Here is a 15,862-nt window from a genome sequence, read left to right as displayed (position 1 = left end):
TTCAATGGGCATATTGTAGCCCCATTTTAGGTATTCCAATCATTTATAGGTAGAAGATGTACTTACAAGCTTTCTATGGTGATATTTCTGGCTATTCCTTTCTAACCTCCTGAAGTGTCTATTTTACAATGGTATACAAGAGAAACCAAGATTCGAAAGACAGCCTAGCATCTTAACATTATTTCCCACCTTTTACGCATTCAAACCATGCCTCAATCCCTGTATCCCAGAGCCCTGTTGTTCCAAGGTTGTACATACATCATTATTTACCTCTGTCCCACTTGGCCCATGCAAACCTGCCTAACTGTTCTCCTCTCCACCTTGTTCTTCCATTTAGTATCTCTTCTTATTGTTGTGAATGGCAGATGTATTCATAGTGTTAAGTTATAACATTGATTTCAGCTTAGATTTATATCAATCATTCTTAACAAAAATAATATAATTTGGAAATTTTCAGATTAGTTTTTCCTCATTTAAAAGTACTATCTACTCAGTAAAGAATTCAAAAGAAATTTTGTAAAGTCAAAAGAAAAAACAAATCATCTTTTCTTTATTACCAATTTAAATTGTATTTTTATTAATATTTGTGAGGGTTTTCTCCAGAATGTTTTTTCTAACATAGGTTAAAAAGAACAGGCAAACCTGTTGCCAGTGAGTCAATGGAGACTCAGAATAGCCTTATGGGATAGAGCAGGACGGCTCTGCAGGGTGGCCGAGCCTGTCGTCTTTACGGAAGCAGACTGCCACATCTTTCTCCCGTGGTGTACCTGCTGGGTTTGAACTGCGACCTTTCAGGTAGCCACTAAGTGCTTGTACAGTGTGTCAGCAGGGCTCCTTCCGTAATCACTGATAGTCTGTGTTCAACTCTGAGCCCTGCTTGTTTTCACCTAACACTAATGCTCAAACTTTGCATGTTACTTCAGCCTTAAATAATTATATACCACAATTAGAAACCTGTTACTTGGAGTCACGAGATACCAATACACACTAAGACTTGTACCTGAATAACAGGTGTGCATCTCTTGTTCATTTTGTTATTTCTGAAAGGCAGGTTCAGTCACCTGAGAGCTGCCTTTGTTAAGATAAGTCAGCAGACATTCTGTTACTGGATCCCACAAAGTTTTAGGGAAAAAAAATTTGTATTTGAAATGCTTTCACCAAGGAGCCAGCTTTTCTTGTTACTGGTATTCAGATGAACGTTCAGACTTGAATGACTTTTGAACTTTCTTTGTGTTCACTGGTGTACACTCGGAGGAGGAAACAAGGTGTGAATGGGCGATGAGTGGTTTGGGGTTTGGGTTTTTGTGTACAGAATTTCTAGAAAATAATCACACAAGTGAACATTGACCCTTCAGAGACTGTACAAGGCTAAGTCAAAAAGTATTGATACAAAATCACAACAACTCTATGAAATAAAAATACCGTGTATGGCATTGCTTCTCAACATATCCTCCATCTAGGTATCTATACACTGTTATTTTTTTTTTTTTCTTTTATGCTGGATTTTTGTGTTTTTTTCAGATATTTAATCATTTAAACCACCAAAGGGCACATTCTGCAAGCCTGCCTCCTGACTGCCAGCACACAGCCTTTCTCTTTCCATGAGTCCTGAGTCCTCAGCTGCTCCCTCTCTCCATGTCCCCACCTCTGCCTCCATCTCTGGTGTCGCTGCTTCTCTGGATAGGGGCCCACATTCTGCTCATGCTCTTCTCCCTTGATGGTCCTAGGGTCCTCTGTTCCTGCACTGTAAGACTAACTACTCCCCCATTTTTGTTACAAAACTTCTACCTTTACAGTTGTGACTGTCGCAACTAGTCATGATAACAATTCCACACTATTGAATCATAAGAATCTTATCCCCATCTCCTTTCACCAGACCCATCAGAGAAGATAAAAACTATTCTGTGGGGGTTCTACCTCCCCCCACACACTCTGAAACTAAACTCTCTCTTGAAAATGTGTAAGCCAGTTACTTCATGTCTTTATGAGCCTCCCCTCCCCCTCCCATTTTAGGTGGCGGTGGTGGTGGTTATGTACTATGAAATCGATTTCGACTCATAGAGACCCTGCGTAGGGTTTCCAAGGCTTTAAATCATTACGGGAGCAGAAACAGCTAGTAGTCTCAAACTGCTGACCTTGAGAATAGCAGCCCGACTCGTAACCACCATGCTACAGAGCGCTTCCCATTTTAGGTAGCCAGTGTCTAAATGTCCGTCCCGATCAACCCTGTGTACCGAGGAGATAGGCTTGATCCTTGATGTGAAAACTCCTTCCCTCATGGTTGGTATTTTGAGCTACTACAACTGTAAGTAAAGGTCAAGTTCATCAAATTGTAGCAATTTGCACTTGCTTCCTGTATCAGACTTCTTTATCTTCCTCTAGTTGATCTCTGGTCATCAAGCCATTGAAGCTAGGTCAAATGGGTACAATCTGCAAGTTTGGGCATTCTTGCATGCCTCCTCCCACTTTATATCAGTTGGCCGCTTCACTCTCAGCTCCAGCCCCCCATGGCTAGGTCAGTGTCCATGGGCTCAGAAGTGTCTAAGTCTCCCCAGCCCTTCTTCTTTGTCTCATCTGAAGGTCGACAGATGACATGATCAAACTCAGTCCATATCTTCATTACTGCCTTTCCCCCACTTCCACTCACAAGTAGACCACCACGGTTGCCAGTGAGCTTCCAAGCCTGCTCGTATGTTCCCTTTGAGTTTCAGTCTTGGAGTGGGTAGGTCTGTACACTTTTGTGTTTCCATCTCTCTAACCCTTCCCAGAAGAATTGTGCACTGTTCATGTATACCGCATCCATGCGCCAGCTCTGGCATCCTCGAGGGACTCAAATCATGTTCCTTTTAAATGTTTTTGGTGTTTTAAGGATAAAAAGAAATCTGAAAGGGCAAAGAGGAGGGCTGTAGGGCAAATGGAATAAGGTCTCCCAGTGAAATTCTCATGGCCCTTGTTGCCCTTGGAGAGTAAACAGGTGTATTATGATGGGAAAAAAAATTCCTCAGTGCAATTTTCCAGTTTTCTAAAACTTCTTAATATGCCCTGTGCCCTTTGAGAAAATATATCAAGATATGACCCCTTTTGAATTTTAAAACACAGTTGTCATAGCCTTCTGAGTCGACCTTCTGCCTTGAATTTCACGGGCCCAGCAGGTCCCCTCAGACACTGATTTTATGGGGCCTTTGGGAAAAACACCTTAACAGAATGAGTGTGTTACTGAGAGAACTGGTCTGATCACAGAGACAGGTCTCAGCACGTTTTGTCTGGAATGAAGCTGTGCATGTTTGAACTGGAACCCTAGTAGCCAGACTTTGGACTTACCGCCGTATGTTCAATCTACAGAGCCAGTCATTACATCTTTGGAATTGGACCAGGTGGTTTTGAAACTGAGTCTAGTAGTTGTATTAGAAAGCCCCCTGCTCCCTCCCTCCCCATGAACCCGCATCAGAAAGGACCAGCATTGTCCCACATGGACTGTGGTGGTCCTTACTTGCAAAGGCATACAGTCCAGCAGAGAAAGTGGCCACAGAAGCAGTTCCACAACTTCCGAGTCATACTGCTCTGTGACATGTTGTAACAGCAAGCTTCTCTGAGAATGTTAAACGTGAGGGGAAAAAGCTGCTTATTTTGCAATTAAATATAACTATTAACTGAGTCCTGGTGTGGTGCTGTAGGAAAGCACAGGTCAGTTTGAACTGTAAGCGGTGGTTCAAACCCACCGGCCACTCCTCAGAACCCTATACATGGTCACTATGAGTGGGAACTGAAAACAACGACCCTAACCCAATGGTGCTGAAGGAAGAAGGCAGCGGCCAAACCATAGTTCCAGAATCGACAGATGAGCAGTTGAGATGATTCAACAAGCAGAATGCAGGGCTGCATTCAGATGGAGACCCTTTCAAATATAGATTTCCCCTCCCAAGATTGAGACTCATCTGTGCCAGCCAACATATACATGTTTACTCCAAAGAAAGGTGATCCAACGGAATGCAGAAATTACCAAACAATATCATACAAAAATAAAATTTTGTATGATGTTGTTTGATAACTCAGAAATAGTTACAGCAGTACATCAACAGGGAACCACCAGAAATTTCAAGCTGAATTCAGAGGAGGACGTGGGACGAGAGATATCATTGCTGATGTCAGATGGGTCTTGGCTGAAAACAGAGAATACCGGAAAGACATTTACCTGTGATTTATTGACTGCGCAAAGGCATGTGTGAATCATAACAGATTACGGATAACATTGCAAAGAATGGAAATTCCAGAACACTTAATTGTGCTCATGAAGAACCTGCACATAGACCAAGAGGCAGTTGTCTAAACACAACAAGGAGAGACTGAATGGTTTAAAGTCAGGAAAGGTGTGCATCAGGGTGATATCCTTTCACCACACTTACAACAACAAACTTTTCTGAGAATTTTAAATGTGCAACAAATGCTTGTTATTTTTCAGTTAAATGCAACTCCTGTGAGGAGCCCTGGTGGAATCGTGGATTACCAGGTAGGCTGCTAACACGAGATCAGCCATTTGAATCTACCTGTCGCTCCACAGGAGAAAGATGAGGCTTTCTGCTCCATAAATCTTTACAGCCTTGGAAACCCTGGACAGAGCTGATACGTCAGCACACACATGGCACACAGCCACCAGCTCCACCTTAAATCCGGGCCTGGGGTGGCGCTGTAGTACAAGCATTGGACCACAAGGTCAGCGGTTCAAACTCACCAGCTTCTCCTCAGAAACTCTATGCATGGTGGCTATGAGTCAGAACCAACTGGATGAGACTTAACCATAGCAGCCATAAGCTGATAGTACTGAAGGAACAAGTTCAAGTTTGTATGCTTGAGAGTGTGAGAAGCTAGATTACATGAAGAAGAACACAGCATCACAATCGGAGGAAGGCTGATTAACAGTCTGCAGCATGCAGCGAACATGACCTTGTTTGCTGAAGGTGAAGAGGCCTTGAAGCTCTTACTGTTGGAGATCAAAGACTATATAGCCTTCCGTACAGACTACACCTCAACATCAAGCAAAATACCTCACCACTGGAACAATGAGTGGTATCGTGATAAATGGAGATAAGATGAAAGTTGTCAAGGATTTCATTTTGCTTGGATCCACAATCAGAATTCATGGAAACAGCAGTCAAGAAATCAAATGGTATATTGCATTGGGCAAACCTGCTGTAAAAGAGCTCTTTAAAATGTTTAAAAGCAGATGTCACATTGAGGACTAAGGTTCTTCTGACCCAAGCCATGTTATTTTCAGTTAGCTTCAGTTGTAGGAGAGCTGAACACTGGATTAGGAATACTGAAGAAGGATTAATGCCTTTAAATTATGGTGTTAGCAAAGAATTTTGAATGCACCATGGCCTGCCATGAGAAGGACACGTCTGTCTTGGAAGATGCTCTTGAGACGCGAGGATCATGAGACTCCATGTCGTTTACTCGGTACAGGCTCTCAGGAGGCCTCAGTCCCTGGAGACAACGTCATGCTGGTGAAAGTAGCGGATCAGCAAACAGAGGAAGCCCCTCAGTGAGATGGACTGACACACATGACAGTGATTGTGATGGTGGTGTGGGACCAAGCAGTGTTTCCTCCTGTTGTGTGTCGGAGCGCTGTGAGCTGGAATGGACTCCAGGGGTCCTAGGAACAACACCGTGAACCTTTGTAATACCTGTATCCGTGCAGCATTTGATCGTTGAGAAAGCCTTTTCACACATAATGTCTTACTATACCTCATAGCACACTTAGACATATTTCCATCATCTTTTACATCCATCATCTTTTGCAGAGGAGAGGTTAAGGCTGCATGAAACTATCTAACCCCCAGCACTCCGCAGGGTGTGAGCTACAGACCGTGCATCCTATCCTCTTAGTATGATGCTGAGGAGCTGGGTTAATACGCCTAGTGATGTGTGCACAGCGCCATGCGTAGTAGATGCAGTGTGTTCCCTCTCAGAACTGGCTTCCGTAACAGGCTGCAGAGAGCTTCATTTAGAAATTCTGTTCCCACAGAATGAATAAACACGGGATAAAAGTATGCCCTTATTATTCAGACGTTCATCATTCCAGTAGACTGCTTTATGGAGGGTAATTTTCTTCCAGCAATATTCTTTGGAACAATGGGTGGAGAGCAAGGTTAGCAGTGATTGTCTGAGAGTGACTGCAGTTTCGTACTTAGTGTCACACTCTGCCACCGCAGCCCTTCCAGCTGGCCTCCAGCTTGCCCAGAAGGCTGTTGGCTTGTTTGGACTCCACAGAAGGAAGGTGGATTCCTTAGGCCGTTTGACAACCAAAGAGCAAACTTCCAAGGTATCTGTTCTCAGGATACGTTTATAATTAAACTTAAAATATATCTATCATTTAATTTCTAATTTAAGACTGTCAACTCCTTCAAAAAAATTGCCAACAAATAGGTACCGTGTGTGAACCTAATACCCAACAGCCCTGTGTCTCAGAATCAGGTGGACGAAGGGCAGAGTTGTCACGCAGACCTGCTTGCTGCTTATGTTAATCTGACTCTTTCTCTCTGTGGGAGAGAGAAGAATCCTGGGATCTCTGGGACACAGATGCCTTGGAGAGTATTCAAGTTCAGTGGCTTTGCAATTTGTTTCTAGGCAGTTGAACCCTTTCTTGTAACGGATTCTTATGTAAAACATGAAAAACCAAGCCCATTGCCATTGAATCGAATTCTGACTCATAGCAACCCACAGGACGGACTACACCTGCCATGCAGGGTTTCTCAGACTACTCTTTGTGAGAGCAGGTCCTTAGGGCTTTTGCTGCTGACCGTTTGCTTAGCAGCTGAGTGCTTAACCATTGCTCCACCGGGGATCCTTAGCTCCTGTGCAGAAAGTCTGAATCCTTTGATTGGAACAGCTTCTCCTTGTCCTGACCCAGGCCCCTCCCGTCCTTTAAGGTGCTTTCTGTCCTGGACTGGGCTCACGGAGATTGTTCCCTGCCAGCCCCGTCTGCCTTCAGAGGCTCTAGCTGGGTGGAGGTTGGATGTATGGTCAGGCCGTGGGGCTGCTGCCTCCGACTCAGAGGTGGTATGATTTCACAGCTAGCTGGGGCCCCTGGGGTCCTCAGCCTGCTGTGGCGAGGGTCAGTACAGTGATAGCCTTCTGTACAGATGCCCTCTTAGTGTCTGAACTAAAAGGTACTGTTGCTGACAGCCTGGAATGGGTGCTCCAAAGGATGCTGATGACCAGGACACCTAGCTAATCTTCTTTAGTATCTAGTTTCCATAGTGGGAGTGTCTCCAGTACCAAGAGCCAGCAACCTTCCTTTGTTTCCAACTATAAAAGGTCACAGACTTAGAGGCAGCATTGTTGTTAAATGCTGTCTAGTCAGTTCTGACTCACAGTGACCTCTATAGGATTTCTGAGGCTTTACATCATTGCAGGAACCGGGAGCCTCATCCTTCTCCACAGAGAGGCTAGAGGGCTTGAACCGTGGACCTTGTAGGTCACAGCAGCTCAATGCTCATCCACTGTGCTCCCCCTTCCCGCAGCAGGCTACGCTATGGTGTTTAATTAAGAATTGAGAGTTTTGTTGCAGTCGTCAAAGTGAAGTAAAAAGGTCTGATGCACGGAGCGGGTGGTAGTCACTGCATTGAAACGCTGGCGTGAAGCCCATGTTCTCCCAGGTAAACGATCACATTGACCAAGTCCTGCTGCTAACCAGAAGGTCAGCGGTTCAAGCCCACCAGTTCCTGTAGCAGTGGCAAATACCTGGCCCAGCAAGCAGGTACCCACACTCAGAAACCGGAACACCAGGTGCTGTTGAATCCACTCGAACGCATTGTTGACACCACTTGAGTGACAGAAACGCTGTTGCTACCACGACACTACCTCGGTTCTTCTTGGCAACTGGTAGGTCGGTGTAAAACCCTGATTAGGACCTTACCCCATGGGTCTCTGGGTGGAGAACTGAGGCCGACCGCTTATCCCGTATGAGGTCACCAATGAGTTATCACGAGTGTTCACCAAAGGACGCTTAAGAAATGCAATCTGTGCTGGTTTCAGTGTAGGTGAGGCTTTATTAGTCGATTTTGTAAAATTAGGCATCAAACCCAGATGACAAGGCGGGCAGATGTTCTTTATTCCTCAAGGTCGGAAATTCTTGCCTTTTGATGGTTGCATTTTTATTTAAAGTTTCTACTTCTCAGACAGGTTTCCCTTTCCCCTCCCCTAATTAACCTAATACCCCACCCAGATGCATCTGTGCCTAGGTCAGTGAGCAACTTCTTGGCCCTTTGTTTCCTTATTCCTCAAGATGGACCAGCTTGGGCTTTATTTCTCACAGCTGACTGCCCAGGGTTTTCAGAGGCTGAATTTTTTGGAAGTATAAAACCCAGGTCTTCTTTCCAAACACATCTGCATTGGCTTGAACTGCCATCCCTTCAGTTATTGGCGGAGCATGTTAACCATGTGCACCACCAAGGAACTCACCCTCTTAGAAGCCCTACATTTCCCAAAGGATGGGCATGTTTGAGACCCACTCTCCCAGAGCAGATGGCCAGAGCCTCCTGCGGTGTAGGTGAGGCTCAGTCCCCAGCAGCATAGTTCTTGTCTGTCTGTCTGCCCGCTGTGACACTGTTCTTGAAGAGCAGTGCACATCCAAACGGTTAGAAGAGTGGACTGAGCACCTTGATATGGCCGGCGTGGGATGAGGAGGGGCAGCTTTCTTCATACTCATCGTCCGACCATGTGCCATCCATCCAGAGTCTTGTGCCGTTCCAAAAGGAGCCACAGAAAGGGCTCTCCCATGTTTTTAATGGAGGGAAGCTTGTTCCTGGTTCCCCAGGGTACAGAGTTCTCTATAGGAAGAGCCCCACAGGCTGCCCCGAGTGGCTAAAAGGTTCAAAGCTGGTATCTCTCCTTCTAGCTCAGGAGGTTGGGGGTTCCTTGCCTTGGAATCCAATTTAGTGCTGAGTTGGAGCTGCAACTGAACTTTTCAGCATCATTGCCCTTGGATTCGTTTTCTGTCTCCTAAAAACAGAGGCCTTGAGCCTCCCCATAAGGTCTGTCCATGTGTAGGGTAACCAGGACCCTGCCTCTCAAGTTGTACAGCTCAGTGTACCCTCTTTCAAGTAGACGGCCTTGAGTGGTCCCACCCCCACCCCCAGTGATTGAATGGCAAGAGGTGCACACCTCCCAGCAAGCCTCAATTCCCCCCACATCCGTGCCCTACAAATCCGGAGAGCTCACTGAGACGAGCTCACAACTCCAGTGTGTTGAGAGGTTGGAATGAGGCAATAAGGGAATGGCACTTGAATGTCCGGTTTTATTGTGGACTTGAGCTTGTGCTTTTATTCTTCAAGTTTTCATATGTTTTACCTTTTATTGTTGCTCAGGGGTTTTTTAATAGCTAATCAATAAACTATAGAACTTAGAGAAGGCTGTTTTTATGAAAGATAATACAGACCAGTCACATTCAACCAAAAACCCATGGGAAGGCAGTGCAGGTGGTCACAGAAGATGCATTGTGACAGCCGCTCTAGCAACCCCTGAACAAAGACCCACAGCCTGGAGGATGCTTACCTGGCCACGCGCTATGCTGACGCTGCTTTACAGAAGACTAGGGTGATTTGGAGCCATCAACAGCAGGCTGGTGGGGGCTGCGGTTCTGGTTAAGTTCCCCCACCATTTCCAGGGTGCTCACTGGCCCCAATCCAGGGGGTTCTGCATATCCTTGTATCTTGGGACATTCCATTTATGTCGGTAGTGACAAATCTCGCCCATTGCTTTGCACATTCATGACATGTCTGTCCAAAAGGAGCACCAAGGCAAGGGCAGCACTGGGTGTGTGTTGGCCGGGCCGTGGCCCTCAGAGGTTGGCAGTTATGGCACGGGCTCCCGTTCATGACCTCATATATCTGACACATGTGAGGAGTGTGTGTACTTTTTGTCATCTTACCAATCTTCTCTTGTAAAATATGTAATTTTTGTAAAATCACATACCTGCCTTATAGTCAAACCCTGACGCAGCTCCAAATGCAGTATGTGTGTATTGTGTTGTGTGTGTGTGTTGATAGACTCTTGTAGGCTGGCTACAAAGTCTAACACCCAAGAGCTTTCCATCCAGGGCTGTCTTGTTTATTATGTGAACTTCACATGACTTTTAATGCGCCAGACTGCAAAGCAGTTTGAACTGCAAGATTGGTGGGTTCAAACTCACCAGCTGCTCCTCGGAAACCCTACACAGGGTTGCTATGGGTCGGGATCCACTCAAGGACACTTAACCACCTTATGTTTTCTCCCTCTTACTAGTTGGGAGGGGTGGTGGGGAGAGAAGGAAGGGTAAGCAGTTCTTCACTTGACATGATGTGGAACTGTTGGGTAGGGTGAGAGGTTTTTAAAAGGTGTGTCATTGATCAAGTTTTGTTTTGCTATTAGCTTGCATCTGATGCCAGAAGGAAAGCACAATCTTCATTTACGTTTTGCAAATGAATTCAATGCCTTAGTGGAAGACTTCCTACAGTGAACTGCCCTGCTGAGGAAAGCTTTGAGTCTAATCATGCTTTTGCCTGGTCCTTGCCTTTGAAATCCCAGCCAACTCCTGAATCTGCTCACCTGCCTTCCTTGACCTCCGTGCTTCACTACAAATTGCTCCTGATCAAATATGAATCACTCAAAAGGCAAGAATCATCAGATTGAAAACATCTAGTTTTAATAACTACAAAAAATTAAGTTTCATTTAATTGTACAATTTTTACCATTTTCTTGAAAAAATTCCTACCATGCTTTCACTTGCAAATAAATTAGTTTAGTTGAAACATCTGTAGTATCCAATGGCTGCTATGTTAGGTTACGAGTTGAATTTATAATGTATCTTTTTATATACAAAGTAAAAGTATCTCTTTTTGTTTGTATTTATCACATCAAAAAAGAAAATTCTTAACTTCATTACTCTCTGGATCCATAGGGTATCTGGATATAAAGCAAATGAGGTGGCAGTAAGTTTGCTTTCTCTCTAAACCATTTTTCACTCCTGGTTCTATTTTTGAGGGGTGGGATGAGAGGGTGCTGTTTTTTTAATTCCTGGTTTCCTTTGAGAGATTCTCCTTGAGAACGTGAATAATTACATAATCAGTATTGTATATTTAGCTATCTTTACAAAACAGACAGGAAGGCTATTATTTAAAAAGCACTGAAGGAGAAATTCTATATTATTGCTAAAATTAGTAAATCCCAAAACTTTACACTTTAAAGCTGGTATGGATAAATTTATTTCAAGTGAGAGTGAAGAGACCACAGTGCTTTTTATTCGCGTAGACACATGCTTTTTATTCGTGTAGATACAGACACCACCACAATTGTTAGAGGAGTTCCACATGGCACAACAGTGTGAACTTCCAACAGAGGCAAAACTGAGCACCATAGTATACAAAGAAAGACCATGCTTAAGGACAACAGAAGTTCACTAAATATACACGATTGATCCATAAAGCCCTTAAGCGTCCTCTTCACCCTCCTCTTCTTCCTCGAACTCCCCTTGCTCGTCAGCCGTGGCGTCCTGGTACTGCTGGTACTCGGACACCAGGTCATTCATGTTGCTCTCGGCCTCGGTGAACTCCATCTCGTCCATGCCCTCTCCCGTGTACCAGTGCAGGAAGGCCTTGCGCCGGAACATGGCCGTGAACTGCTCCGAGATACGCTTGAACAGCTCCTGGATGGCCGTGCTGTTGCCGATGAAGGTGGCTGACATCTTGAGGCCACGGGGCGGGATGTCGCACACGGCCGTCTTGACGTTGTTGGGGATCCACTCCACGAAGTAGCTGCTGTTCTTATTCTGCACGTTGAGCATCTGCTCGTCCACCTCCTTCATGGACATGCGGCCTCGGAAAATGGCAGCCACCGTCAGGTAGCGGCCATGGCGGGGGTCACAGGCTGCCATCATGTTCTTGGAGTCGAACATCTGTTGGGTGAGCTCGGGCACGGTCAGGGCGCGGTACTGCTGGCTGCCCCGGCTGGTCAGGGGGGCGAAGCCGGGCATGAAGAAATGCAGCCGTGGGAAGGGCACCATGTTCACAGCTAGTTTGCGGAGGTCTGCGTTCAGCTGGCCTGGGAACCGCAGGCAGGTGGTGACCCCGCTCATGGTGGCAGACACCAGGTGGTTGAGGTCTCCGTATGTGGGGGTGGTGAGTTTCAGGGTACGGAAGCAAATGTCATACAGGGCTTCATTGTCGATAGAGTAGGTTTCATCTGTGTTCTCCACCAGTTGGTGGACCGAGAGTGTGGCGTTGTAGGGCTCCACCACAGTGTCTGACACCTTGGGGGAGGGCATGACGCTGAAGGTGTTCATGATGCGGTCGGGGTACTCCTCCCTGATCTTACTGATGAGCAGCGTGCCCATCCCAGACCCCGTGCCGCCCCCCAGGGAGTGGGTCAGCTGGAAGCCCTGGAGACAGTCACAGCTCTCAGACTCCTTCCGCACCACGTCCAGCACCGAGTCCACCAGCTCTGCCCCCTCTGTGTAGTGGCCCTTTGCCCAGTTATTGCCGGCACCGCTCTGGCCTGCCACAGGGAAAGGGGAAGATTAGACACTAAAATGGAAAGAATTCTGTCAGAGCAGAGAGTCAGACTGCTCTGAAAGTTGCAGATTCTTCCCTTTGTGATGCCCCCTTTTAGCTAGTGACCCTCAAAACCACTGGGATCATAATAAAGTAAAGGGGTCACTCAAGACTATTGAATGAAAGCAGGCAGCTTCCATGAACCCAAGTGCTTCTAATGTTAAGAACAGGATACAGGCTTCATGTAAATACACTCGAGTTCTATAGAATTCAAATGAGAAGACTGGCTCTAAGCTGCTGTCTGAACTTCTGGTCCTGACCGGTTTTCCCCACCTTTGGTCTCTAAGTGGCAACCTATAGTCACTGGTCCTCTGAAGTGACCAGTAGCCTATAAACTATTGTTTAAAGCTTTCAGTGTGCTCTTTATCCTGAGGCCTTCAGAGGTTTAATGGGGAGACTACAGCAGCCCACTACAGGCTGACATTGTTCTTGGAGCTAGAGAGAGAGAGTGACCAGCCAGCAGATGCTCTGGATGGAGTGAGGTCAACACTCAGGCTGTCTGTGGACACACAGCCTTCCACCTCAGCAGTGGCCTCTCAGTTTTGTGATGTTCATGGTTAGGAAGAAGGTAAACCAAGGTAAACCATTGAACCAACCCCAAATGACTGACTACTTACCAAAGACAAAGTTGTCTGGCCTGAAGATTTGGCCAAATGGTCCGGACCTGACTGAATCCATGGTGCCTGGCTCAAGATCCACCAGGATGGCCCGCGGGACGTATTTGTTACCTGTGCAGGATGAAAGCTGCCATTAAACCTGGGGCTAGCAAAGGAATCATGGGAGAAGACCACCAGCATTTAGCTGGCTAAGACAACAATTGTTAAGTGTTGTTGGATCCATTCTTATGCGTAGCGACCCTGTATAGGTTTCTGAGGAACAGCTGTTGGGTTTGAACTGCCAGCCTTGTGGTTAGCAGTCCAGTGCTTATCCTACAGCGCCACACCAGAGACAAAAGTAGAAGAGCATGTTTCTGTTTTCAAAAAGGAGATCCTTAGCATATTCAGCCTTAGCCAAGCATGCAGGGGTCTTAAGGAATGATAAAGTGTATTATTCTTCAGCAATCGACACTAAAATCAATACCAAAAAACATTTCTTTGTCCATGTGTGTTCCAAATACTTTTTTCCACAGTATGGAAAGCCAGTTTAATTAAACAAAAAACATTCAATTAGTTACCTGCAGCCTCGTTGTAGTAGACATTGATTCTCTCCAGCTGCAAATCACTGTCGCCATGGTAACTGCCAGTGGGGTCGATACCATGCTCGTCACTGATGACCTCCCAAAACTGAAATTATAACAAGGAGTAAGAGTGGCCTCCTAACATTATTGATGAAGGCCGTTTTCTTCCTCCTCCTCACGTTTCCGGGGCAGAGAGAGAATCTCTGCACGCCCCCGTTTCTTCCTGCAGCAGCTGCTGCTGAGGGATGAAAATCCGCAGCGCATCGGCCATATTATGGCGACAGACAGCAGAAAGCAGGGAGTGGTCCTGCAGAAGGTGGGTACCGCAGTCCCCTCCTAGAGGCAGCCCTGAGCGCAGGCGGAGATCTTCCCATCTCCCAGGACAGGATGTGGGGAGACAGTCTAATAGGCAGTATGACAGCCAGGTGAGTCTGCTCTGGCTGGCAGGAAGCCCCACCACGCCCTCCTGATGGATGCCTCTGACCGACAGTTCGGTCTCCAGGCACCCACCTCACCAGGCATGGAGGAGAAAGGCCACAAGGTGGTGGGGGCCGACTGGGGGCAGTGGAGGAGCTGGCTCTGGCGATGCGGAGGCTCCATTGGGACCCACAGCAGGAAAGGGGGCAGAGAGGTAGCGGGGGGCAATATGGCGATCTTGGAAGAGGCCCAGTCCTTGCGTACACTGACGCCCACACCCGCACCAGAGCGGCTCCCAGCTCCGCTCTCCCATGTGAGGTACAGCGCGCTCCATCATGCCCCGGCTCCCCCCAAAACTCCAAACCAGACTGTCGTGGTGCAGAGATGGTGTCCAAGGGGAGTCTAGCATCCTGTCTGTGTCGCCCTACCAAGAAGCCTGCCTAACATCTGTCACTCCAATGACATTGCGATTTTTTTTTTTTTTTTTTTCATTCAAAGGCGCACAGAAATACACACGCTTCATTCTTTCCTGAATGACAGTGTAAGTAGCCTCTACCCAGGTTAGAGAGAACCCTTCCCGGAGCGGGCTGCCGATCCCATCTCCACAACTGTCTGTCCGAAGGCACGGGGCTGCGTCGCTGGCGGCTTCATGGCAGCTTGGGCGGCTTCTTGGGCCGCGCCCGGCGCCAGCGCACAGAACCTACGGGCACGGGGCCTCCGCGGCCCGGAGCCCCGGCCTGCGCCCTAACCCGCACCTGCGGGCTCCCAGTCCACGCCCCGCTCCCCGGCTCCGGTCGTACCCTGCGTCTGCTGCCCTGTGCCCTTCCCGACCCCGCGCCAGCCCACCTTGGCGCCGATTTGGTTGCCGCACTGGCCAGCCTGGATGTGCACGATCTCACGCATGGTTCGACTGCGGAGCGGAGGTGGCGGCTCCTGGAGTGCGCACGGTACCTCGAGTAGGAAGCGCAGAGACTGCCTTGCGGCCGCCGCTCCGCCTTTTATACTGAGGGGGGGTGGTTTGGGGGTGAGGGGGTGTAAACGCCGTCCGTCCCGCCCCCGGCCCCGCCCGCCCGCGTTCGTGAGGTCACCGGGAGCGGCCGGCGTGGACGGGGGTGCGGCTCGGTGGCAGGACGGACAGCCGAGCGGGGGTCAAGGGTGCGCGGGTTCTGGGTTCAGAGCCTCTGGGTCGCCGGACCTCAGCCCCTCAGCCGTCCCTTCCCCACCCTGGGCCCGGTCCCCACCCATCCCCCGCCCTGTGGCGTGCAGCAGCGCCCCCTCCACCTGCGCGGGCTCGCGTTTACAGCTGCCCTGCACCCCGGCTGGGCCCAGATTTCTCTACCAGTTCCTCTTCCATTCAGGCAGATGCCGGCGGGGTGAGCGGCTTGGCCAAGCTTTCACACATAAGGGGCTGAGTGGATTTAGGAGAGGCTTTGAGGTTGCGGGATGTTGACTCCGGTTCTTGGATCCTTGTAACAGCGACTTATATATGGAATATTCTCTGTGTGTGCGGGGGTTTGAACTGCCAGCCTTGTGGTTAGCAGCCCAGCGCCTAACCCACAGCATCACCAGAATCTACAGATTTATTCAACAAAACACGTTCTGAAATTAACTTCACTTGTTGCTTTTAGCGTTGTAAAATTTTTCATTGCTTCTCAGTCTCAGCTTGCATTCTATTTCTATTAAA

The 15,862-nt window shown here is 47.7% G+C and overlaps 2 protein-coding genes across 3 annotated transcripts in view; one reads left to right on the top strand and one right to left on the bottom strand.

Annotated features, from left to right (window-relative positions):
* Positions 1–10,495, top strand: part of BPHL (biphenyl hydrolase-like (serine hydrolase)) — a 39,399-nt gene extending 28,904 nt beyond the window's left edge. The window contains exon 7 of the mRNA XM_006870552.1: positions 10,408–10,495. Within this exon, the coding sequence (XP_006870614.1) occupies positions 10,408–10,495 (88 nt within the window). The remainder of the gene's footprint in view (positions 1–10,407) is intronic.
* A 969-nt stretch (positions 10,496–11,464) lies between these two features.
* LOC102839498 (tubulin beta-2A chain-like) lies at positions 11,465–15,081 on the bottom strand. Of its 2 annotated transcripts, none has more exons than XM_006870554.1 (4): positions 15,025–15,081; positions 13,759–13,867; positions 13,202–13,312; positions 11,465–12,528 (listed from the first exon to the last, which is right to left on the bottom strand). In XM_006870554.1, the coding sequence occupies exons 1-4, from the start codon at positions 15,079–15,081 to the stop codon at positions 11,465–11,467; spliced, it is 1,341 nt and encodes a 446-aa protein (XP_006870616.1). The 2 variants fall into 2 exon arrangements, with proteins under 2 accessions (XP_006870616.1, XP_006870615.1); XM_006870553.1 differs by having other exon boundaries at positions 13,202–13,328; positions 13,766–13,867.
* Between the last annotated feature and the right edge of the window lie 781 nt (positions 15,082–15,862).

Source organism: Chrysochloris asiatica, unplaced genomic scaffold, assembly GCF_000296735.1.
Source record: "Chrysochloris asiatica unplaced genomic scaffold, ChrAsi1.0 scaffold00144, whole genome shotgun sequence".
Lineage (NCBI taxonomy): Eukaryota > Metazoa > Chordata > Mammalia > Afrosoricida > Chrysochloridae > Chrysochloris > Chrysochloris asiatica.
The sequence above is the reverse complement of the archived record's forward strand: the minus strand, read 5'-3'. Positions and strand labels throughout refer to the sequence as shown.

What these genes read in the sequence shown, in the direction of transcription:
- LOC102839498 (XM_006870553.1), bottom strand. Translation starts at nt 15,081, where the DNA reads ATGCGTGAGATCGTGCACATCCAGGCTGGCCAGTGCGGCAACCAAATC. An exon ending in TCAATGTCTACTACAACGAG is followed by an intron (nt 13,329 to 13,765) that starts GCTGCAGGTAAC and finishes GTTTAATGGCAG; the next exon opens with CTTTCATCCTGCACAGGTAA. An exon ending in GCCAGACAACTTTGTCTTTG is followed by an intron (nt 12,529 to 13,201) that starts GTAAGTAGTCAG and finishes TCCCTGTGGCAG; the next exon opens with GCCAGAGCGGTGCCGGCAAT.